Genomic DNA, 26,228 nt, shown 5'->3' on the forward strand with positions numbered 1-26,228 from the left:
TGAGACAGGAGGGGTCGGGAGACACTGTGGCCCTGTCTGACGATACCCCTGGACAGGGCCAAACAGGCAGGATATAACCCCACCAACTTTGCCAAAGCACAGCCCCCACACCACTTGAGTGATATCTTCAACCACCAAATTAATATCCTGAGACATAGCCGAGTATAGCCCACGAAGATCTCCCCACGGCACGAACCCACCAACCCGGACAGGAAGATCACATCAGTGACTCAACCCACTCAAGTGACACACCCCTCTTAGGGACGACATGGAAGAGCACCAGTAAGCCAATGGAGAGAGGGGAACCGGCCAGGCAGAGACAGCAAGGGCAGTTCATTACTCCAGTGCCTTTCCGTTCACCTTCACACCTCTGGGCCAGACTACATAGGACCTACTGAAGACCTACACAAGACGTCTCTCACATGGGTAGGCAGAGCATTCCATAAAAATGGAGCTCTATAGGAGGAAGCCCTGCCTCCAGCTGTTTGCTTAGAAATTCTAGGGACAGTAAGAAGGCCTGCGTCTTGTGACTGTAGCATACGTGTAGGTATGAACGGCAGGACCAAATTGGAAAGATAGCTAGGAGCAAGCCCATGTAATGCTTTGTAGGTTAGCAGTAAAACCTTGAAATCCTCCCTAGCCTTAACAGGAAGCCAGTGTAGCGAGACTAGCACTAGAGTAATATGCTCAAATGTTTTGGGTATAGTCAAGATCCTAGCAGCTGTGTTTAGCACTAACTGAAGTTTATTTAGTGCTTTAGAGCACTGCAGTAGTCGGATAGCTGGAAAGTAGAGCATTGCAGTAGTCTAACCTAGAAGACACAAATGCATGGATACATTTTTCTGCGTTATTTAGGGCAAAAAGTTTCAGATTTTCGCAATGTTACGTAGATGGAAAAAAAGCTGTCCTTGAAACAGTCTTGATTTGTTCATCAAAAGAGAGATCAGGGTCCAGAGTAGCGCCGAGGTCCTTCACAATTTTATTTGAGGCGACTGTACAACCATCAGGATTAATTGTCAGATTCAACGGAAGATCGCTTTCTTTCTTGGGACCTAGAACAAGCATCTGTTTTGTCTGAGTTTAAAAGTTGAAGATTTAGACTGTTCTGGGAGTGTTAATATTTAGGTTGCAGGGAGGTTCTGAGAACATTTTATTATGGTTCCCTGAAAGTTTTCCCGGGAGGTTTTATTAACCTTCTGAGAACAGAAATGATAGGTTATTTGATGCTAATTAAATAATGTTCTGAAACAATTTTTCAATAAGGCTTTTAATAACACTGATAGCTTAGTTTGTGTTTACTGTCATTTGCGTAGGCATTAATCATGCAAACACAGTCATTTTCTTTGTGGCACGGCTTCAGTGAGATTCAAACCTAGGATCTTCTGTTTTCCATCCATGGAATTAGTCCACTGCTCCACCAGTATGGAGCTAGCTTGCCGTGTTCTTTTAACTAATAAAAAGCTGTTCATTTTAGTCTATTCAAACAGACACTGTTTCAAAGGAAACAAGCACTCATTAAGATCAAGTATGGCCAATTAGTTGGCGCGGCCAACACACCTGAACACATTTAAAGAAAATAATCACCTATTTTGAATGTTATATTGTTTTTTAGCATCTCTGAGTGATGTTCTATTGATTCCCTGGTTCATTTAATGTTTTGTCATGTAAAATACCAGTCAAATGTTTAGACACTGTCACTCCCTGACCATAGACAGCTTTTTATTCTCTATGTTGGTTAGGTCGGGGTGTTACTAGGGTGGGTTATCTAGGTTATTATATATCCATGTTGGCCTGGTATGGTTCCCAATCAGAGGCAGCTGTTTATCGTTGTCTCTGATTGGGGATCATATTTAGGCCGCCATTTCTCCATTGTGCATTGTGGGGTCTTGTTTATGTATTGTTGCTTGTGAGCACTGCATAGTTTCACGTTAGTTTTGTTCTGTATTGTTTTGGTGAGTTTCATTTATTAAACATGTGGAACTCTACGCAAGCTGCGCCTTGGTCCGACAATCGTTTTAACGATCGTGACAGACACACATACTCATTCAAGGATTTTTCTTTATTTTTGACTATCTACATTATAGAATAATAGTGAAGACATCAAAAACTATGAAATAAAACATATGGAATCATGCAGTAACAGTTGTGAAGGAGTTCCCAGATATGGTGAGCACTTGTTGGCTGCTTTTCCTTCACTCTGCGGTCCAACTCATCCCAAACCAATTGGGTTGAGGTTGGGTAATTGTGGAGGGCAGGTCATCTGATGCAGCACTCCATCACTCTCCTTCTTGGTCAAATAGCCCTTACACAGCCTGGAGGTGTTATGTTTCATTGTCCTGTTGAAAAGAAAATGATAGTCCCACTAAGTGCATACCAGATAGGATGGTGTATCACTGCAGAATGCTGTGGTAGTCATGCTGGTTAAGTGTGCCTTGAATTCTAAATAAATCACTGACAGTGTAACTAGCAAAGCACCCCCACATACTCACACCTCCATGCTTCATGGTGGGAACCACACATGGGGAGATCATCCGTTCACCTACTCTGCGTCCCACAAAGACATGGCTGTTGGAACCAAAAATCTCACCTTTTGGACTCATCAGACCAAAGTACAGATTTCCACCGGTCTAATGTCCATTGCTCGTGTTCCTTGGACCAAGCAAGTCTCTTCTTATTATTGGTTTCCTTTAGTATTGGTTTCTTTGCAGGATTTCGACCATGAAGGCCTGCTTCACGCAATCTCCACAACAGTTGATGTTGAGATGTGTCTGTTACTTGAACTGAAGCTTCAATCTGAGGCTGGTAACTCTAATGAACTTATCCTCTGCAGCAGAGGTAACTCTGGGTCTTCTATTCCTGTGGCGGTCCTCATGAGAGCCAGTTTCATCATAGCGCTTGATGGTTTTTGCGACTGCACATGAAGAAAATGTCTAACTTCTTGACATTTTCCACATTGACTGACCTTCATGTCTTAAGGTAATGATGGACTGTCATTTCTCTTTGCTTATTTGAGCTGTCCGTGCCATAATATGGACGTGGTCATTTACCAAATAGGGCTATCTTCTGTATACCACCCTTACATTGTCACAACACAACTGATTGGCTCCAACGTATTAGGAAGGAAAGGAATTCCACAAATTAACAAGGCAGACCTGTTAATTGAAATGCATTCCAGGTGACTTCCTCATGGTACTACATGATTCCATATGTGTTATTTCATAGTTTTGATGACTTCACTATTATTCTATAATGTAGAAAATGGTAAAAGTAATGAAAAACCCCAGAATGAGTATTTGCGTCCAAACCTTTGACTGGTACTGTATATCTGAGCTATTGCCATTCGAGCAGGTAGAAATTTGGCTGAGATGACGTAGATTTGCAATAAAGCTGCTCTCACTACTGGAAGTTAATAAGAATATGACTTTTAGATTGCGAAAACGTCTGTCATACATGTCAGATTTCAATATGGCTGATGTCATAACGCGAGAGGTTGCCTTCTCTCTGAGCCATTAATAATATTTTGGGGGAGGGGTCTAACACATTTCTCCTATTTGTCTGCCTCTTCCGTCCAGGGTGCATTGCATGGTGCCGTTGCGAATGTCACACACTGAGGCACATCGATCTGCAGGTTGAACATGGTGAAATTGTCATTTCTAGTGCATTTTGTTTAGGCAATTTTACAGCTAACTAGCTACTTCACATACTGATATTGACTTTGGTATTATTGTGTGTAGCTATGTTAGGTAGCTAGCTTCCTTTTGTAGTCAACTTGAGCTGCAACAGATTTCAACAATGATTTTCACATTTTGCCACCAACCTTATTGGCGGACTGCAATAGCATCGAATAGCCCCGTGATATGCAACTGTTCAGGGAAGTCAGGAACCAATACACGCAGTCAGTCAGGAAAGCTAAGGCCAGCTTCTTCAGGCAGAAGTTTGCATCCTGTAGCTCCAACTCCAAAAAGTTCTGGGACACTGTGAAGTCCATGGAGAACAAGAGCACCTCCTCCCAGCTGTCCACTGCACTGAGGCTAGGAAACACGGTCTCCACCGATAAATCCATGATTATCGAAAACTTCAATAAGCACTTCTCAACGGCTGGCCATGCCTTCCGCCTGGCTACTCCAACCTCGGCCAACAGCTCCGCCCCCCGTAGTTCCTCACCCAAGCCTCTCCAGGTTCTCCTTTACCCAAATCCAGATAGCAGATGTTCTGAAAGAGCTGCAAAACCTGGACCCGTACAAATCAGCTGGGCTTGACAATCTGGACCCGCTATTTCTGAAACTATCTGCCGCCATTGTCGCAACCCCTATTACCAGCCTGTTCAACCTCTCTTTCATATCGTCTGAGATCCCCAAGAATTGAAAGCTGCCGCAGTCATCCCCCTCTTCAAAGGGGGAGACACCCTGGACCCAAACTGCTATAGACCTATATCCATCCTGCCCTGCCTATCTAAGGTCTTCGAAAGCCAAGTCAACAAACAGGTCACTGACCATCTCGAATCCCACCGTACCTTCTCCGCTGTGCAATCTGGTTTCCGAGCCGGTCACGGGTGCACCTCAGCCACACTCAAGGTACTAAATGATATCATAACCGCCATCGATAAAAGACAGTACTGTGCAGCTGTCTTCATCGACCTCGCCAAGGCTTTCGACTCTGTCAATCACCAAATTCTTATCGGCAGACTCAACAGCCTCGGTTTTTCGGATGACTGCCTTGCCTGGTTCACCAATTACTTTGCAGACAGAGTTCAGTGTGTCAAATCAGAGGGCATGCTGTCCGGTCCTCTGGCAGTCTCTATGGGGGTGCCACAGGGTTCAATTCTCGGGCCGACTCTTTTCTCTGTATATATCAATGATGTTGCTCTTGCTGCGGGCGATTCCCTGATCCACCTCTACGCAGACGACACCATTCTATATACTTTCGGCCCGTCATTGGACACTGTGCTATCAAACCTCCAAACGAGCTTCAATGCCATACAGCACTCCTTCCGTGGCCTCCAACTGCTCTTAAACGCGAGTAAAACCAAATGCATGCTTTTCAACCGATCGCTGCCTGCACCCGCATGCCCGACTAGCATCACCACCCTGGATGGTTCCAACCTTGAATATGTGGACATCTATAAGTACCTAGGTGTCTGGCTAGACTGCAAACTCTCCTTCCAGACTCACATCAAACATCTCCAATCAAAAATCAAATCCAGAGTCGGCTTTCTATTCCGCAACAAAGCCTCCTTCACTCATGCTGCCAAGCTTACCCTAGTAAAACTGACTATCCTACCGATCCTCGACTTCGGCGATGTCATCTACAAAATGGCTTCCAACACTCTACTCAGCAAACTGGATGCAGTCTATCACAGTGCCATCCGTTTTGTCACTAAAGCACCTTATACCACCCACCACTGCGACTTGTATGCTCTAGTCGGCTGGCCCTCACTACATATTCGTCGCCAGACCCACTGGCTCCAGGTCATCTACAAGTCCATGCTAGGTAAAGCTCCGCCTTATCTCAGTTCACTGGTCACGATGGCAACACCCATCCGTAGCACGCGCTCCAGCAGGTGTATCTCACTGATCATCCCTAAAGCCAACACCTCATTTGGCCGCCTTTCGTTCCAGTACTCTGCTGCCTGTGACTGGAACGAATTGCAAAAATCGCTGAAGTTGGAGACTTTTATCTCCCTCACCAACTTCAAACATCAGCTATCCGAGCAGCTAACCGATCGCTGCAGCTGTACATAGTCTATAGGTAAATAGCTCACCCTTTTTCACCTACCTCATTCCCATACTGTTTTTATACTGTTTTTATTTATTTACTTTTCTGCTCTTTTGCACACCAATATCTCTACCTGTACATGCCCATCTGATCATTTATCACTCCAGTGTTAATCTGCAAAATTGTATTATTCGCCTACCTCCTCATGCCTTTTGCACACATTGTATATAGACTGCCCATTTTTTTCTACTGTGTTATTGACTTGCTAATTGTTTACTCCATGTGTAACTCTGTGTTGTCTGTTCACACTGCTATGCTTTATCTTGGCCAGGTCGCAGTTGCAAATGAGAACTTGTTCTCAACTAGCCTACCTGGTTAAATAAAGGTGAAATAAAAAATAAATAAAAATAAAGCAAAAAGGAAAAATGTGTTAAAAAAAACATATTGTTCCCACATGTTAGTGTTATGCAGTACTGTAAATTATAGGAATTATTGGTTTTAGGTGGATTTTTCCTTTAACAATAGAGAGAGTTTTGTTGATGCTGAGAACGGAATGTATGTTTTTAAATAACATTCTTAGAAGGTTATTTGAACGTTACTAATGTTTTCTTGTGGTTTTTATGGAAGGTTTTCTTAATGTTCAGAGAACATGACTTTAAATAGAACCATGTCGAAACCTGCAAAAAACGTTACGCTGAAGTACTGAAATTCCCACAGAAGTACGTTGTTTCTTAATGTTTTCTGAAGAATTTGAGATCATTATTTTAAAAAGAACGATGAGGAAACCTGTAGGAAACATTTACATTACATTACATTTAAGTCATTTAGCAGACGCTCTTATCCAGAGCGACTTACAAATTGGTGCATTCACCTTATGACATCCAGTGGAACAGCCACTTTACAATAGTGCATCTAAATCTTTTAAGGGGGTGAGAAGGATTACTTTATCCTATCCTAGGTATTCCTTAAAGAGGTGGGGTTTCAGGTGTCTCCGGAAGGTGGTGATTGACTCCGCTGTCCTGGCGTCGTGAGGGAGTGTGTCCCACCATTGGGGAGCCAGAGCAGCGAACAGTTTTGACTGGGCTGAGCGGGAACTGTACTTCCTCAGTGGTAGGGAGGCGAGCAGGCCAGAGGTGGATGAACGCAGTGCCCTTGTTTGGGTGTAGGGCCTGATCAGAGCCTGGAGGTACTGAGGTGCCGTTCCCCTCACAGCTCCGTAAGCAAGCACCATGGTCTTGTAGCGGATGCGAGCTTCAACTGGAAGCCAGTGGAGAGAGCGGAGGAGCGGGGTGACGTGAGAGAACTTGGGAAGGTTGAACACCAGACGGGCTGCGGCGTTCTGGATGAGTTGTAGGGGTTTAATGGCACAGGCAGGGAGCCCAGCCAACAGCGAGTTGCAGTAATCCAGACGGGAGATGACAAGTGCCTGGATTAGGACCTGCGCCGCTTCCTGTGTGAGGCAGGGTCGTACTCTGCGGATGTTGTAGAGCATGAACCTACAGGAACGGGCCACCGCCTTGATGTTAGTTGAGAACGACAGGGTGTTGTCCAGGATCACGCCAAGGTTCTTAGCGCTCTGGGAGGAGGACACAATGGAGTTGTCAACCGTGATGGCGAGATCATGGAACGGGCAGTCCTTCCCCGGGAGGAAGAGCAGCTCCGTCTTGCCGAGGTTCAGCTTGAGGTGGTGATCCGTCATCCACACTGATATGTCTGCCAGACATGCAGAGATGCGATTCACCACCTGGTCATCAGAAGGAGGAAAGGAGAAGATTAATTGTGTGTCGTCTGCATAGCAATGATAGGAGAGACCATGTGAGGTTATGACAGAGCCAAGTGACTTGGTGTATAGCGAGAATAGGAGAGGGCCTAGAACAGAGCCCTGGGGGACACCAGTGGTGAGAGCGCGTGGTGAGGAGACAGATTCTCGCCACGCCACCTGGTAGGAGCGACCTGTCAGGTAGGACGCAATCCAAGCGTGGGCCGCGCCGGAGATGCCCAACTCGGAGAGGGTGGAGAGGAGGATCTGATGGTTCACAGTATCGAAGGCAGCCGATAGGTCTAGAAGGATGAGAGCAGAGGAGAGAGAGTTAGCTTTAGCAGTGCGGAGCGCCTCCGTGATACAGAGAAGAGCAGTCTCAGTTGAATGACTAGTCTTGAAACCTGACTGATTTGGATCAAGAAGGTCATTCTGAGAGAGATAGCGGGAGAGCTGGCCAAGGACGGCACGTTCAAGAGTTTTGGAGAGAAAAGAAAGAAGGGATACTGGTCTGTAGTTGTTGACATCAGAGGGATCGAGTGTAGGTTTTTTCAGAAGGGGTGCAACTCTCGCTCTCTTGAAGACGGAAGGGACGTAGCCAGCGGTCAGGGATGAGTTGATGAGCGAGGTGAGGTAAGGGAGAAGGTCTCCGGAAATAGTCTGGAGAAGAGAGGAGGGGATAGGGTCGAGCGGGCAGGTTGTTGGGCGGCCGGCCGTCACAAGACGCGAGATTTCATCTGGAGAGAGAGGGGAGAAAGAGGTCAGAGCACCGGGTAGGGCAGTGTGAGCAGAACCAGCGGTGTCGTTTGACTTAGCAAACGAGGATCGGATGTCGTCGACCTTCTTTTCAAAATGGTTGACGAAGTCATCTGCAGAGAGGGAGGAGGGGGGAGGGGGAGGAGGATTCAGGAGGGAGGAGAAGGTGGCAAAGAGCTTCCTAGGGTTAGAGGCAGATGCTTGGAATTTAGAGTGGTAGAAAGTGGCTTTAGCAGCAGAGACAGAGGAGGAAAATGTAGAGAGGAGGGAGCGAAAGGATGCCAGGTCCGCAGGGAGGCGAGTTTTCCTCCATTTCCGCTCGGAAACGTTATGCTGAAGTACTGAAATTCCCACCTAAGAAACATATGGTTCTCAGAACCTTATGTGCTAGCTGGGTATCCTGCAGCATTCCCAGAATATTGTTTGAAGGTTGCATGCAAAATAACCATAGGACAATCACGTTCTTACCAAGCTCTAAGAAACATATTGTTGTCAGAACGTTATGTGCTAGCTGGGCTGTTAGCATTACTTCACAACTGTCATCACTTTTACCTTTATCATGATAAACGTCTGTGAGATGACGTAGTTAGATTAAGTTGTATAGGCCTACTGTAGCGAGATGTTGTGACAAATCCAACTTTGAATGGCAGTTGGATAAAGTTGTTAAGAGCACAGTTTATTCAAGACAGCCCAAATCCTGTTGCGATGTCACAATGATCTCCTCAGCTGGAGAGGGTTGTTGTGGAAACAGTTACTTCCTCTTCATCTACACACACCAATACATGCACACCAACGACACGTTAGTAACAAGCACTACACACTCACATACACACAAACATACCTCTTCAGTTTCACACAAAATACGTTATGTTTTAGATGATTAATCAGAGCAAAAATAGGCTGCTCACATTGGTAGGTGGAGTATGCCTGTGATGCAGAATCTAATAATATAGCAAGATTAACATTTAACCTCTTGCCAACAAACAAATTTAAAAAGAGCCTTTTAACGAAAGAACTTCTGCCATGAGAGAATTTCACCTCTCAAAATCTCTGCCCGCGCACACACACACACACACGCACACTGCCTGACCCATCCCTTTTTCTCTCTCTCTTCTTGATCTGCCCGTTTCCTGGTCCAGGATTGAGAGCTGCCGAGTGTTTGGGTAAGGGGGCCATGGAGAGTGCTGAGCATCCAGTGGGGGTCAGTGATGAAAGCCCCCCTGAAGCTGACTCTCTGTGTGGGATGGACGAGCCACTGAGGGTGGGCCACCTAGGCCAGATGAGCTGCTCCAAGGACATGGAGGACACAGAATCGCTGGTGTTTGAGCGTCTCCTCTCCCCCTGCTCCAGAGCAGAGGAGTCTAGCCACCGCCTCAGCCCAGCCTGGGGCCTGGCCTTCTATGGAGAAGACTGTTTTAGTCATGATGTGGTGGAATATGCTATAACCCTGGGACAGCACAGTGAGTCACCGTGCCTGGAGCTGAAAACACAGGTGGGTAAACTGTGAGGAAAAGCTATTGAGCTTAAATAGAATAGACCAGCTGTGAGTCATGACTGACCATATAGCATACCATGGTCTCAATGTTTGGAATAGTACTTTATTGTAAATGTGTTTATATTATACTATCATTTTAGAAGACATTATATGGCAACAAATAATACTGTCTGATGCTTCAAAGATTACAACATAATTAGTTACTACTTTCTACCAAATGGTATGTAATGAAAAAGGTACATAATGATGTTTGATAACAAGAAAACAAGCTGACTAAAGTAAAACGCATAATCATGTTTGTCTTACAGCTTTTTCTTTTACAATCGCAAGGTCCCATTTCTCAATAGTTAGGTCACTTTTTCAAAACTCTTCACACTTTTCTCCTAACCAACTTTCAGCTTGGCACAGAAGTTAACCTCACTAGGGGACGTGGGATGGTAGCGCCCCACCTGGCCAACATCCAGTGAAATTGCAAAACGCCAAATTCAAAAACAGAAATATTCATTATAAAAATTCTGAAAACATACAAGTGTTATACATGGATATAAAGATTAACTTCTTGTTCATCCAACCACAGTGTCAGATTTCAAAAAGGTTTTACGGCGAAAGCATACCATGCGATTATCTAAGAGCAGTGCCCAGCAGACAAATCATTACAAACAGTTACCAGCCAAGTAGAGTTACACAAGTCAGAAATAGCAATAAAATTAATCACTTACATTTGATGATCATCATATGGTTGCACTCACAAGACTCCCATTTACTCAATAAATGTTTGTTTTGTTCGATAAAGCCCCGGACAATAACGTTGTCAATATAAAAGGTAAACAAGAAAGGTGCGCTCTCGGTCGTGCGCATGAAAAATCTCTGGGTCTCTGTAGGTTTCAGTCAGAAAACTACAAACATATTAAAAAATCCCACAACCTGGATGGGTTTTCTCAGGTTTTTGCCTGCCAAATCAGTTATGTTATACTCACAGACATTATTCTAACAGTTCTGGAAATGTTAGTGTTTCCTATCCCAATCTACCAATGATTTGCATGTCCTAGCTTCTGGGCCTGAGTATCAGGCAGTTTACTTTGGGCACACTTTTCATCCGGAGGTGAAAATAGTGCTCCCTACCCTAGTGAAGTTAATTTCACCTCCAAAATGCACTAAAACTACCAAAACACTCTCAAATCAACACACTCTTCCATAACACTAGCAAAGGTTGTCACCCAACAAGCACACTTTGTCATTCATAAAACAATGACCTAAAAAACACTAAAAGCAGATAGCATTACACAATGTTTTCTTTTGTCAAATTCCTTTACAAAACAAGAATGGAACCTCTCTACTGCTTAGAATGCATTGCAGTATATGTTACAGGAATGAATTATACATTATACAATATGCTTCAATATGTTTTATGTCATTCTTTGGCATTGAGGGATTCCAAAATACAAGAATTTGTATATACACCATCTACAGATATAGTAGCAATGCTAGTCAACCCTGTCTTCTGCATTTGGCCACAGGTTCTCATCCACATTACATCTTATGTAATCTTGGGCAATATACCTAGGAAATAATATTTTGGCATGCCTGGTCCATCCCTGGCAATTTTCTGCAGATATGTCCAGGCATCCGGCATTCACTGCATCCAGGAGGGACATTTGATAATGTGGATGGTGGCCATAAACCTTTCACCTCCATGAGGAAAAGTGACACCATCCTGGGATGAGCTGCATACCATTCTGTGACTGCACCGGAGTGGTGAAATGCCACATTGTCCCATACAATTACAAACGTTGGCTGATTTCGCCTCACTGCAACCCTTTCCTCACCTGGCACAACCCTTCCACAGAGGTCATCCAGGAATGAAATGAGACACTCAGTGGCCCAATTAGCGGTTTGTGTAACAGCAATCATTTCCCAGTCACATTCCTTCCTCGCCGCTGTGTTTTGGCCAAGTTAAAACCAGCCTCATCCACAAAGATGAATATGTGGGGTGTTTGCCTGGCTTCAATCTCCATGACTCTCTAAAATAAATCCACAAGGCAACATAAGAGTTAGGCTATTATGGTAGTTTACATTATACCTAAAAACATGTGTCTCTGCCCTGTTTGGTTTTGTTCCAAACCACTTCTGTATTTTATAAAAGTCTTACCTGGACATATTGGTTCCTGAGCTGCTTGACTCGTTCAGAGTTCCTGTCAAAGGGGACAGTGTATAACTGCTTCATCCTGACTTGATGTTGTTTCTGGACTCTGTGAATATTTCCAAATGTAATGTTGTCTGCCATCACTCTGTCCCGAATCTCTGTGAGTTTTATGCCATTGTTTCTGATGACCATATCAACGATAGCAGTTTCCTACACAGCAGTGAAAATCCTACCTCTCCCGCCTATGGGAGGTAACCGTTGGGTCCTAAGCCTAAATGCAAAAACAATTACACACAAGTGGGTTTGGAGGCTTTGCTCAATTTACTTCTGTAATGTGCCGTTCAGTCAGATGCCCTTGCAAAATGCACATCTTACCTGTTGCTTTGCTGGAAATTTCTCACAATAGATGCCACTGTTGATCGTTACAGATTTGGATTGTGCTCTCAGACCAGCCTCTCTCATTGATAGACCATGATTTATTACATGATCAATTATAGTAGCCCTAATATCACCTGAGACTACAACTCTTGATCTTCTTCTCTGTCTTCTTCCACCACGGATACGTACTCCTCTCCCTCTCCCACTCCCAGCCACTCTTCTCCCCCTGTCAGCCACTTCTCTATCTCTGGCTGGGTCCATGTTTACATTACAGTACAGCATTATTCCTAAGATATCCCCTTTTGTACAGATGGTAATGAAATTGAAAGACTAACACCTGGGTAGGTTTTCAGCTACAATGGGAATCGGCCGTGGTTGGTCTATTTGTTTTGGTAGTATTTCATTTCTTAGATTTGGATATATTTCAATACGGGTTTACTGTAGAAATAGAGCAGATTGCTGTCTTATTCAATTTTGTGTTATGTTAGGTTTTGAATTTAAGTTGAACTGTTTTGAAAAGAGTATGTTAACATGTGCAAATTGGCATATAGGTACATATAGTTTTGTTGGTGGTTGTGTCTGAGAAAATAATTCATGAAATTTGAAATATGTAGTCATTGAAATACATTTTGTGCCAAAGTAATGAAAAATGATCCACAGTTTAGCCCAGATAGACTGCTGTCACTGAAGAAGTGACCTAATTCGTGAGAAATGGGTCCTACTCGTTTCGGCTACCTGGAAAACAGGCTACTCTGGCGAATTTCAGTGATGAATGGAGCATGGGGCTTTTTTAATAATAATACATTGACATTTATGCACTTTTCAAGACACCCAATAAAGTTCATTCAAATAAAGTTAGTTATTTGTTTAGAAAAGTTATATTAAAGCTGAATCAATGTCTGCAAAATCACATAAGGATAATATTCTCCATAACAGAGTCAATTATAATAGCATAGTATTAATTTAAGACAACAATATAACATTAATGTAAGACAAAAACACCACTTCATTTCTTATGAGAATTTGGGATCATTGTGCGAATGGTTGCATTTTTCTCTCAAGCAGCCAACACTCAACATCATACGAGCCACTAGTCAAAATATGTGCTTTGTTTGAAACAAAATGCTACCGTTTAACACCATCGCTCACTGTACATCAACACTGTACTTCAAAACAACATTGTACATAACTCAAGATGATGCATATTCCCATGACACTGATTGAGATCAAATGGTTGGCACGTGGATGCTGCATGGACGTTTCACTGGTAAAACTTAAATAATTATTATTCACGATTGACAGTGAGAAATGTGAAGGGAGGGTGACCATAAAAAATAGTGCGTAAAGTGTGAAGGGAGGGTGACCATAAAAAATAGTGCGTAAAGTGTGAAGGGAGGGTGACCATAAAAAATAGTGCGTAAAGTAGAGGTAAAGAAACAGATGCGCGGAACGTGATTTCGGATCCTCGACTCTGGGGAAGAGGCTTCCCGGGGGGTGGGACAGGCGGAATGGGGCGGTTACCTTCAGATCCGCACAGCCTCTGCCTTTATTTAAAATGATTGGATTGAGTAATGACCTATAATAGAGAATGTACCCACTGCCTTTTGCAACTCCTTCCGTTTGAGTTATGTTATAGTTGTATTTTTTATTGTCAGCATGCATCAAATAACATTGTTTTAATAAATTACTATATATTTATGATTATATAGTAATTACACTTTCAGTCAAACTGGATAAGTGCATGGATTTCATGAAAAGTCTATGAGATTATTTGTTTAAAAACCAAGCAAAACAGCATTAATAGCTAAAAAAAAATCATGGCATGATCAGGATTTGAGGTGGATAGAAAGAAAGGAGTTGGGGGTTTTACGGTAATTGACACATTATGTTCTCCAAGCTGTTATTGAATATTAATATGATATATTTCCGACCTTTGACAGAAAGGTCATTATCATGTGTAATAGAATAACAAATGAGCTGTCATTGTCTGTGTATGCTTTGATGGTAATGATGTGGGCTTTTATCTGCTCCTTCAATGGAACAGTCTGACCGCCCCACTCTCACACATTAAGAGCCATGGCTCCATATCAGTATTAGATGTGCCCCGTTTCTCACTTCAAAAGATCTATTGATTTCTGTTACCATAGTGAGCGATGCAAGCAGAGAGCCAGCCCTGTACATACATTGGAGACTCTCTAAAAGGCTATTTGTGTACTGCATCTACACCCTAATGGGTTCTTCGGCTACCCCTACTAGGACAACATTTTCACCCAACAAAAAACGCTTAAGAACCCTTTGGTGAAAAGGTTCTACCTGGAACCAAAAAGAGTTATATTTCAAATACTTCCTTGAAAAGAGTCACTATGCTCCTGAAGCTCTCCTCAGCACAACCTGAACCTGTCTTCCTGCTAAACAGTTCCTAGTCGAACCGTGAGGTTAACTTGTTGAATCTAGGGGTAATTTTTGGGGGGAAAATAACGTACCCAAAGTAAACAGGCTATTTGTCAGGACCAGAAAATAGAATATGCATATAATTGACAGCTTAGGATAGAAAACACTCTAAAGTTTCCAAACCTGTAAAGATATTGTCTGTGAGTATAACAGAACTGATATTGCAGGCAAAAGAATGAGAAAAATCCAATCAGGAACGCAGCGGTTTCTAAATAAGAGTCCCTTCCTATGCTTCCCTATTGAGCAGTGAATGGGATATCAACGAGATTCCTTTTTCCTTTTTGAAAAAAGCTCTGTCCCGGTTGATATATTATCGAATAGATATTTGAAAAACACCTTGAGGATTGATTATAAACAACGTTTGCCATGTTTCTGTCTATTATGGAGCTAATTTGGAATATTTTTCTGACCTCAATTTCCGGTAGTTTTCTCAGCCAAACGTGAAGAACGGAGCTATTTGTTGCTACAAAAATATTTTTTCTGGAAAAAAGGTACATTTGCTATCTAACTGGGAGTCTCGTGAGTGGAAACATCCGAAGCTCATCAAAGGTAAACTATTTAATTTGATTGCTTTTCTGATTTTCGTGACCAGATTGCCTTCTGCTAGCTAGGCATAATGCTATGCTAGGCTATCGATAAACTTACACAAATGCTTGGATATTTTTAAAATCTGAGATGACAGGGTGATTAACAAAAGGCTAAGCTGTGTTTGAATATATTTTTCACTTTGTGATTTCATTAATATGAATATTTTCTAATAAGATTTTTTGTCCTTGGCTTTATGCTACTTAGTGTCAGTTGATGACAATTCTCCCGGAACCCGGGATGGGTAGTTACAAGAGTTAACGCTGTTGAACGTTCGGCCTCAGCTCTATTATTTTGTGTTGAAAGACTGACTGTAAGGAAAGTTATTTTGCTTCGTGTAGAATTCTCAGATTTTTCTACTCTGTCTCCAGTGGTAGCTATTGTCACACGGCTAGTTGCTGAAACTTGGCTAGTTCTCGCCAGAAGGCTTGGCTAACCTAGCTAGCTTGCTGGAAAGATTGCTATACATCTACAACTGGCTTTTCTCCTGGCGAGGTAGAATCACTAGCTCTCCTCGCTAGCTCTCCTCTCTCTCGTTTCGTTCAACCCATGTCCCCGTGTGTCATGTTGACTAGACTGTCCGTCCTCAAGCCCCATGTGTCGCCTTCATGGGGCTTGAGGACGCAGAAGCATCTCTCGCTATCCCAGAGTCATGTGTGCATTTTAGGGCACAGCCTTATGAGTGTCCTCAAATGGCGAGGGCGCAGAGCAGCCCCTAAACCAGACTCGTCGCCAGTACAGCCTCCGGGCTTGCAGGCTACGCAGCCCTCCTGGGACGAGGTTTTGGACTATCTCTGTCCTATGTTTCAGACTGAAGCAGCGTAGGCGGGCTCTTGGATATTCGCAATGGAGGAGGAATACGAACTCCTCAAAGCCAGCGAGGGAAAAGAGGAAGCCCAACCCCATAGCACGAGGCCCTCTTCCTCGCTTAGCGGAGCATCTGCATTCAATGAAAAGATTTGGGATTGTCGATGTTTGCAAACGGGCAGCGTCCAGGCTCTGTATTGACTGGCCTGCAACCATGGGAGGTGGCAGCACATAGCGGGATTGGATCGATGCGAGGAAGCTCCCCTCTCGCACCATCCTGGGGAAGCAACTACTCCCAGCGGTCCCAGCTTGGGACAAGCCCCTGTCCAGTAAGGGTCCTAACCTGACACTTTGTAAGCATGGATTTTCAGGGCATGGAGGAGACCGGCTTCGGCAAGCCGCCGGTGGTCGAGCTGTCATTGGCTAGCCACCTCAACCCCAATGCCTCGCTACAGCCGGCACTAATCTCCCTGGAAAGATGGAGCGCTTCACCTCCTCCTTATCCCAGAAGGTCTTAGTGTTTGCGGCACATTCAGTGAAGGCCTTTAAACGTAACATCCCTGCTGCTGGCTTACCAGGTTGACTTGCTACAAGAGATGGGCAAACTCTTGGTCAAAAACACAGCCGACCACAGACTTTGAGATGAGATGTGTGTGGTTACAGATCTCAACCCCCAGAAGTGCCATTCAAGGCTGCGTGCACTCCAGGAGAAACTTGTCCAGCTTGTCAGACAAGGAGAAAACAAACTTCCTGCAATCCCTGCCAAGTCCTTCCCCTGGAGGGGAGAAAGGGTGCCCAACATAGGAGTAAGTCCCCAGTAGCAGAGATGGACAGTGCACAGCTCACACAATGTCGTCCCCCCCATCACAACGGGGGAGAGGCACATATGTGCTCCTAACACCCGACCCCTTGTGCAGCGGCTCATTCCTATGCGTATGGAGGGGGCTCACTCTTCCTCCAAGTGCCCTCCGTGTCACAGCTCTCCCTTTGGCTCTTCTCTAAGTAGCTGAGGTAGGAAGACAATTTGTCAGTCGCCACCAAACAGTGTCTCCAATCCCAGCGTCTAGCCAAGGGCAAGAAAATGTAACAAAAGGGCAGCACTAGTGAGTGAGAGTCATCTAACTTGTGTGCAACTTGTCGCAAGAGCAGGGCACTGACACGCATGCACAGTCCAGCCCTGAGCATTGACCACAGTTATAAAGGGGTACAGACGACTTCAGCTGACCATGAACCCGTCCATTTAAAAAAATAAATACCCCTTTTTCTCCCCAATTTTCGTGGTATTCAATTGGTAGTTAGTCTTGTCCCATCGCTGCAACTCCCATACGGACTTGGGAGAGGCGAAGGTCGGGAACTGCTTCTTGACACAATGCCCGCTTAACCTGGAAGCCAGCCGCACCGATTTGTCAGAGGAAACACTGTACACCTGGCGACCATGTCAGCGTGCATGGCGCCCGGCCCGCCACGAGTTGCTAGTGCGCAATGGGACAAGAACATCCCTGCCGACCAAACCCTCCCCTTAACCCAGACGACGCTGGGCCAATTGTGCGCCACCCAATGGGTCTCCTGGTTGTGGCCGCTGCAAAAGAACCTGGACTCGAACCAGTGCCTTGACCACTGTGTCACTCGGGAGTCCTGAACACACCCGTTTTTAACTGGACTTTAACTTCAACAGCAAGTGGCGACTCAGTTCGCATAGGAGAGGAGAAAACCTCTCTATTGAGCAACAGGTCAATCAGAGTAATACCAGTGTCAGAATACTTTGTCGGCTTCTATTCCCGGCAGTTCCTGGTTCCTGGGTGGGGGGGGGTCTCGCTTCGCCCAATGTGAAGTCTCGCTTCACTTGTCAAGGTGACTAATTCACCTCAGTCAACCTACTGAACACTTATTTTCACATAAGCTTTCTGTCATCACATAAGCAATCTGTCATCATACCTGCGTTGCTCCATGACACAGGAGCAAGCGGTACAAGACACAGCCTCCCTTGTAACCCCCCTCATCAAGTAAGGGTTCAAGATCAACCAAATAAAAAGGTTTTTAATGCCGAGACAGAGAATAGAATATCCAGAAGTCAAGCTGTTTTTTCTCTCCTATCGTACTATATTATCCGACGACCGCATCATGTTGTTCTGACAGTGCCTCTCCCTGTTCCACAGGAGGTGCTCGGTAACGCTCAGTCCCTAAGTGTGGGGATTGATGGCATCCACCATATCAGTAGCACAGATGGGTCTACTGAGGATGAGAGACCTCCAGCATTGGGTCTGTGTAAATGATGTCAACTCTATCTTTACATAACAACAACCTCAGTTTGTCTCTGGGCACTCTATCATGGGAGGAGCCCCTTGATATTTGTTCCTGGCACTCGCCTGGGGGCAGTGTCAACGAGGAACGTGGTGACGACAGGTGCACCACTCACAGGAGGGGGCGCAGCCTACGAGGAAAGAGCTTTAGACAGGTTGTGGTTCCCACAGCCCCTCCTCCTCAGTCAAACCACCTTGAGCTGCTGATAGTGTTCCACTCAGTGAAACACTTTCAGTCCTTCCTTGGAGATTGTCATATCCTGATCAGGACAGACAATACAACCGTGGTAGCATACATCAACTGCCAGAGTGGCACTTGCGCTCTGCATCTACACAGACTAGCTGTCAAGACTATTCTGTGGAGCAGAGCACACCTACTCTTCCTATGCGCAACTCAGGTCCCAGGCCTACTAACTGTGGAAATGGACATGATGTACAGAGGGAATGCTCTATACGGGGACCGGAGACTCCCTAAGAGGTGCACCAGATCTGGGAGGATCACAGTCAAGCCACCATAGATCTCTTTGCATCACAACACCGAGTGTCGTTATTTGCGATGGTAAAAAAAACGCACATCTCGACTAGGGGTGCGGCTCTGCGTTTTCCCTCCCCTATATCCAATACTCCCCACTCAAATCAAATAGAATTTTGTTGGTCACATACACGTGTTTAGCAGATGTTATTGCGGGTGTAGCGAAATGCTTGTGCTTTTTAGTTCCGACAGTGCAGTAATATCTAACAAGTAATATGTAACAATTTCACAACAAATACCTAATACACACAAATCTAAGTAAAGGAATGTAATTAAGAATATATAAATATACGGATGAACAATGTTACAGCGGCATAGACTAAGATGAAGTAGATAGTATAGAATACAGTATATACCGTTCAAAAGTTTGGGGTCACTTGTACACCGGAGCCTCCCACTCCTCTTTCTATTCTGGTTAGAGCCAGTTTCCGCTGTTCTGTGAAGGGAGTAGTACACAGCATTGTACGAGATCTTCAGTTTCATGGCAATTTCTCGCATGGAATAGCCTTCATTTCTCAAAACAGCAATAGACTGACGAGTTTCAGAAGAAAGTGCTTTGTTTCTAGCCATTTTGAGCCCGTAATCAAATGCTAATGTTCCAGATACTCCACTAGTCTAAAGAAGGTCAGTTGTATTGCTTCTTTAACCAGGACAACAGTTTTCAGCTCTGCTAACATAATTGCAAAAGGGTTTTCTAATGATCAATTCACCTTTTAAATGATAAACTTGGATTAGCTAACACAACGTGCCATTGCAACACAGGAGTGATGGTTGCTGATAATGGCCTCTGTATGCCAATGTAGATATTCCATAAAAAGCTGTCCTTTCCAGCTACAATAGTCATTTACAACATTAACAATGTCTACACTGTATTTCTGATCAATTTGATGTTATTTTAATCAACAAAAAAAGGCTATTCTTTCAAAAACAAGGAACTTTCTAAGTGACACCAAACATTTGAACGGTAGTGTACATATGAGATGAGTAATGCAAGATATGTAAACATTATTAAAGTGACATTATTAAAGTGGGGTGAACAGGCAGTGGCTCGGGTGGTTGTTGTCCTTGATGATCTTTTTGACCTTCCTGTGACATCAGGTGCTGTATGTGTCCTGAGGGCAGGTAGTTAGCCCCCGGTGATGTGTTGTGCAGACCGCACCACCCTCTGGAGAGCCCTGCGGTTGTTGGCGGTGCAGTTGCTGTACCAGGCGGTGATACAGCCCGACAGGATGCATTCAATTGTGCATCTGTAAAAGTTTGTGAGGGTTTTAGGTGACAAGCCAAATTTACTCAGCCTCCTGAGGTTGAAGAGGCGCTGTTGCGCCTTCTTCACCACACTGTCTGTGTGGGTGGACCATTTCAGTTTGTCAGTGATATGTACACCAAGGAACTTAAAACGTTCCACCTTCTCCAGTGCTGTCCCATTGATGTGGATGGGGGGGTGCTCTCTCTGCTGTTTCTTGTAGTCCACAATCAGCTCCTTTGTTTTGTTGTAAGATATGTAAACGTTATCCTCAAAGCGGGCAAAGAACTTGTTTAGCTTGTCTGGAAGCAAGACGACGGTGTCCACGACATGGCTGGTTTTTCTTTTGTAGTCCGGGATTTTCTGTAGACCCTGCCACATATGTCTTGCGTCTGAGCCATTGAATTGCGACTCCACTTTGTCTCTATACTGACGTTTTGCCTGTTTGATTGCCTTGTGGAGGGAATGACTACTCTCTTTGTATTCTGCCATATTCCCAGTCACTTTGCCATGGGTAAATGCTGTGTTTTAAGCTTTCAGTTTTGTGCTAATGCTGCCATCTATCCACAGTTTCTGGTTAGGGTAGGTTTTAATAGTCACAGTGGGTACAACATCTCCCATACACTTCTTGATGAAATCAGTCACCGTTTCAGTGTACATGTCAATATTAATCTCGGAAGCTACCCGGAACATATCCCAGTCCGCATGATCAAAACAATCTTGAAGCGTGGATTCCGATTGGTCAGACCAGCATTGAATAGCACGGGTACTTCCTGTTTGAGTTTCTGACTATAGGAAGGGAGGAGCAAAATGGAGTTGTGGTCATATTTGCTGAAAGGAGGGTGGGGGAGGACCTTGTATGCATCCCGGAAGTTGGAATAACAATGGTCGACTGTTTTTCCAGCGAGATTACTACAGTCGATATGCTGATAGAATTTAGGTAGCCTTTTCCTCACATTTGCTTTCTTAAAATCTCCAGTTACAATAAAGGCAGCCTCAGGATATATGGTTTCAAGATTTCATAATGTCCAGTGAAGTTCCTTGAGAGCCGCCGTGGTATCAGCTTGAGGGGGGGATATACGCGGCTGTGACAATAACCAAAGAGATAATACGGTCGGCATTTGGTCAGAGCGAGTGACCAAGGCTTATCCCTCATTCTGGTAGCCCCTCTAGAGTCAGAGAAACTAATGTTACTCAGAGTCCTGATAACCCGAACAAATGAAAAGATTTTCCATCCTCACCCAGTAAACATGTTCCTCCGGGTCTGGCCCGAGAAAGGATGAATCTGAATGCAACAGGCTTTGAGGCTATCCAGAGTGCAAGAGCCCCTTCTACATGCTCACTGTATTGAATCAAGTGGTGTGTTTTTGAGAAATGGTGTGACCAGAGACAGATAAAGTTGAAGTCGGAAGTTTAAATACACTTAGCCAAGTACATTTAAACTCAGTTTTTCACAATTACTGACATTTAATCCTCATAAAAACTCCCTTTTATAGGTGAATTAGAATCACCACTTTATTTTAAGAATGTGAAATGTCAGAATAATAGTAGAGTGATTTATTTCAGCTTTTATTTCTTTCATCACATTTCCAGTGGGTCAGAAGTTTACATACGCTCAATTAGTATTTGGTAGCATTGCCTTTAAATTATTTAACTTGGGTGAAATGTTTCAGGTAGGCTTCCACAAGCTTCCCACAATAAGTTGGGTGAATTTTGGCCCATTCCTCCTGACAGAGCTGGTGTAACTAAGTCAGGTTTGTAGGCTTCCTTGCTCTCACATGCTTTTTCAGTTCTGCCCACACATGTTCTATAGGATTGAGGTCGGGGCTTTCTGATGGTCACTCTAATACCTTGACTTTGTTGTCCTTAAGCCATTTTGCCACAACTTTGGAAGTATGCTTGGGGTCATTGGAAGAACCATTTACGACCAAGCTTTAACTTCCTGACTGATGTCTTGAGATGTTGCTTCAATATATCCACATAATTTCCTCCCCATGATGCCATCTATTTTATTAACTGCACCAGTCCCTCCTGCAGCAATGCACCCTCAACAACAAGATGCTGCCACCCCCGTGCTTCACGGTTGGGATGGTGTTCTTCAGCTTGCAAGCCTCCCCCTTTTTCCTCCAAACATAACGATGATCATTATGGCCAAACAGTTCTATTTTTGTTTCATCAGACCAGAGGATATTCCTCCAAAAAGTACAATCTTTGTCCCCATGTGCAGTTGCAAACCGTTGTCTGGGTTTTTTATGGCGGTTTTGGAACAGTGGCTTCTTCCTTGCTGAGCGGCCTTTCAGGTTATGTTGATGTAGATATAGATACTTTTGTATCCGTTTCCTCCAGCTTCTTCACAAGGTCCTTTGCTGTTGTTCTAGGATTGATTTGCACTTTTTGCACCAAAGTACATTCATCTCTAGGAGACAGAACTCATCTCCTTTCTGAGCGGTATGACTGCTGCGTGGTCCCATGGTGTTAATACTTGCATACTATTGTTTGTACAGATGAACGTGGTACCTTCAGGTGTTTGGAAATTGCTCCCAAGGATGAACCAGACTTTTGGAGGTCTACAATGTATTTTTCTGTCTTGGCTGATTTCTTTTTATTTTCCCATGATGTAAAGTAAAGAGGCACTGAGTTTGAAGGCAGGCCTTGAAATACATCCACAGGTACACCTCCACTTGACTCAAATTATGTCAATTAGCCTATCAGAAGCTTCTAAAGCCATGCCATAATTTTCTGGAATTGTCCAAGCTGTTTAAAGGCACAGTTAACTTAGTGTATGTAAACTTCTCACCCACAGTGAATTTTAAGTGAAATAATCTGTCTGTAAATAATTGTTGTGAAAATGACTTGTCATCCACAAAGTAGATGTCCTAACCGACTTGCAAAAACTATAGTTTGTTAACAAGAAATTTGTGGAGTGGTTGAAAAACTAGTTTTAATGACTCCAACCTATGTGTATGTAAACTTCCGACTTCAACTGTAATTCCTTACCAGTGCTTTGTATCATGATTTGATTTGACCTTTTGGACAGAGGGAAAGCTTTCTCCACTGCAAAGGTCTGTTTAGCCGCTATCTCGGTCTGCCATATAGGCTTATACAAGATCACAGCACCCTCTGTTATGTCGTTTTATGAGGGGAACAAGTTGCTTACGGCCAGTCTCCAAACCTTTAGCCCAGTCTTGGGACCTGTTTATTGTGTTTGAGGCTATTTCACAGCAACCACTGGAAAGCATGGAGATGAAATATCTTTTGTATAAACTGCTTTACTGATTTCCCCTACGTTGCAAAGCGGAATTGTCTCGCCTTAGAGCTTGTGGTTTTCCACCCGTCGCCCTTCACACCATTTGTGTACAGTACTCGCGTTGTGCATTTACTTGGATAGATATAGAGCACTACGCAAGAGCGACCAGCTCTTTGTTTCCTGGGTTCCCCCCTCAAGGCACAATGACTATCCCATTGGATAGTGGAGGCTATTATATTGGCTTATACTAGCAAAGGTTTTACAGCCCCTGGAGGGCCTGAGTGCTCATTCCATCAGAGGCGTGGCTACCTCTTTGGCACTGTTTAAAGGCATTTGGGATATGGCTTGTTGGGCTACCCCTCATACTTTTATTAAATTTTACCGACTGGATGTCACTGCACCTTTGTTGGTGCATGATGTCCTCAGTGTCAGAGTCTCTGAGGGAGGAATGTGTTGGATGACTAGCTGTGTTCGAAAGGCATGTCTATGATACGAGAGTTGGCCATATACCAGAAGTGATACATCTCAACAAATATTTGAAATAGAACGCAAGGTTAATTTCTTAACCCCAGTTATATGATATGTTTACTCACCACTTGGATTCGGTCTTAGGTAGCAAAATTTGAAATGTTGTTTTATACATTGGATAAAATTAGAGACTCAGAGCTACAAAATGGTATATCATACACTGCATTTTTGAGGAACAATGGGAAATTAATTCTGCTTTGAAAGTTGATAAACTTGTATACTCACTTTTGGCCTTTGAATGTTTTGGTATCTAGTGAGGAGCTCTTTGTCAACACCCATTCAACATTGTTCACACCCTCTTAAGCTTTAGCCCCACCCATCTCATTTTGCCCTCAGAGCGTTCAGAGTGCACACTTGACGCTCTGGCCGATGATTTGTTTACCTATGGACAACATGAAAACAGCCTAACCAGCTCTGTATGCAACAATTTCATTACGCTTTTTTGCAGACATTTACCAACACCGGTCATATTCAATTTGTGTTGTACACTTTAGATGAAGACATGTAGCTAGCTAGCTAAACAATGAACCTAGCTAAGTAAACATTGTGTAAGATCACACACGTTGCATAACGTTGGCTAACGAGCCATCCAGCTAACGTTAGCTAGTTAAACAACAATGAACACAGTGCTAAATCATGTCGTTACTACCCTGCATGAATATGCTGGGAGCTAACCAACCAGGTTCAATGTTAGCTAGCTAACATTAGACTCTAGCTAGAAAAGCAAATTGCTCTAGGATACAAATACTAGCGTCAGCAAGGAAGCCAGACAGCTAATGTTAGCTAGCTAGCTAAAAGGAAACTTTAGCTACAAATGAAACCACTTTCTGTCAAAATTAGAAATGTGTCATATCTGAAAATGTAGCTAGCTAACAATAGACTATCTTACCTGTATACGTCATCTACATACGTCTCCCTGTCACGAATGCCATTCCACGGTTGCCCTTAGTTTGAAGATGTAATCTGGAGACAGGTGTTTTCTCCATCGCTTTAGCTATCATACTCTATTCCACTTATTTCAAAACTTGATCCTCCAGAAAGTGGAGCGCATCACTTTTGCAGCTCCACTACACAATACATTCGACAGATTACCAACACAGATTGACCAACTCAAATAGACAGAAGCCTTCTATATGGCAGACCAATCCGCAATCCTCTCCCGGCATGTCCAGCCCACTCATTATCTCAGCCAATCATGGCTAGTGGGAAGGCTGCTGACTTTTTCCGTGGCTAAACCAACAAGACTCGTAATTTAATGATTTTATTCATATTTACAGATGACATACATGTTTGTTATTAAGGCACATGAAAGTTCACATGTTCGAGAAGGTATTTCTGCCAAAACCCACATTTTGATAAACAAAAATCTTTTTTACGTTCAAACGGCTCTCCTGTGAAGTCATGACTTGCGAAATACACCTAGTTTCCTGAATCGGGTCATACAGTATATGAGTGAGATGTATCACCACATTTCCGTTCTCGCAGTGCGCAAGGAAGAGAGACATGTTTTGCGAATGACTAGTGGGCGGGCGGGTGGCACCTTATAGAGTGTGTGATCTGAATGGCTTGGTGTCTACTTTATATTTTAGGTATTGCATTTTCTCCTTGTAGGAGCTTCAGCAGCAGCACATGATCGAGATGAAGAATCTGAAAAAGACTCGGAATTTCTACCAAAAGCTGCTCCACCAAGAGAGAAAAAATAAAGGTACAAATCAATCCCTCATCACTTTTATATTCCCAATATCTACTATTGGTTGATAAATAGGGAAAGAAATGCAATATTTCTATTTGTTTTTCTTCTGAAGGTTCGGAGGCTAGATTGATGCTGTCCAAACTCAAGGTCCAGTTTGAGGAGTTGAGGTCCAAAGTGGAGTTCCTAGACTGTGTAAAGAAATATCTTGAGGTGCGGACAGGTTGAACAGATGATTTCTTAATCCGGCCCTGTGTCTTGTGAAACACTTATGTACGGCCTTGTGTCAATGGAGAATGGTTGACTAAGTTACTAGTTCTCAATTCTTACCTCAGGGAACCCCAACCGTTCCATAGCTAGCACACCTGATTCAACTAGTGATGGGCATTCCGTTGAGTTTTCGTTGAGTCGGCTTCACATTAAAGAGCCGGCTCATTTGACTCCCCAACAGCTCTTAGTTAAAACAAAATATGCTTAAAAATCAACCTACAACCATGAAAAAATTGCAAATCTCCAATGTAAAGCCTAAATGCTTTTTTTTTTACCTGGCCTGCAAAAATAAATCAAAATAATTTAAAATACACACTGAAACAATCTAT

At 43.7% G+C, this 26,228-nt stretch overlaps 1 protein-coding gene across 3 annotated transcripts in view; it reads left to right on the forward strand.

The window, feature by feature from the left end:
* Positions 1-26,228, forward strand: part of LOC118361396 (kinase non-catalytic C-lobe domain-containing protein 1-like) — an 89,858-nt gene that overhangs the window by 34,673 nt on the left and 28,957 nt on the right. For 2 of the 3 annotated variants that reach the window (XM_052477877.1, XM_052477883.1), the window contains exons 17-19: positions 9,370-9,722; positions 25,551-25,644; positions 25,745-25,842. In XM_052477877.1, coding sequence (XP_052333837.1) covers positions 9,370-9,722; positions 25,551-25,644; positions 25,745-25,842 — 545 coding nt within the window. Of the gene's footprint in view, positions 1-9,369; positions 9,723-25,550; positions 25,645-25,744; positions 25,843-26,228 lie in introns of those variants that run through there. The other variant, XM_052477892.1, reaches the window with a different exon arrangement.

This window comes from Oncorhynchus keta, chromosome 2 (genome assembly GCF_023373465.1).
Source record: "Oncorhynchus keta strain PuntledgeMale-10-30-2019 chromosome 2, Oket_V2, whole genome shotgun sequence".
Lineage (NCBI taxonomy): Eukaryota > Metazoa > Chordata > Actinopteri > Salmoniformes > Salmonidae > Oncorhynchus > Oncorhynchus keta.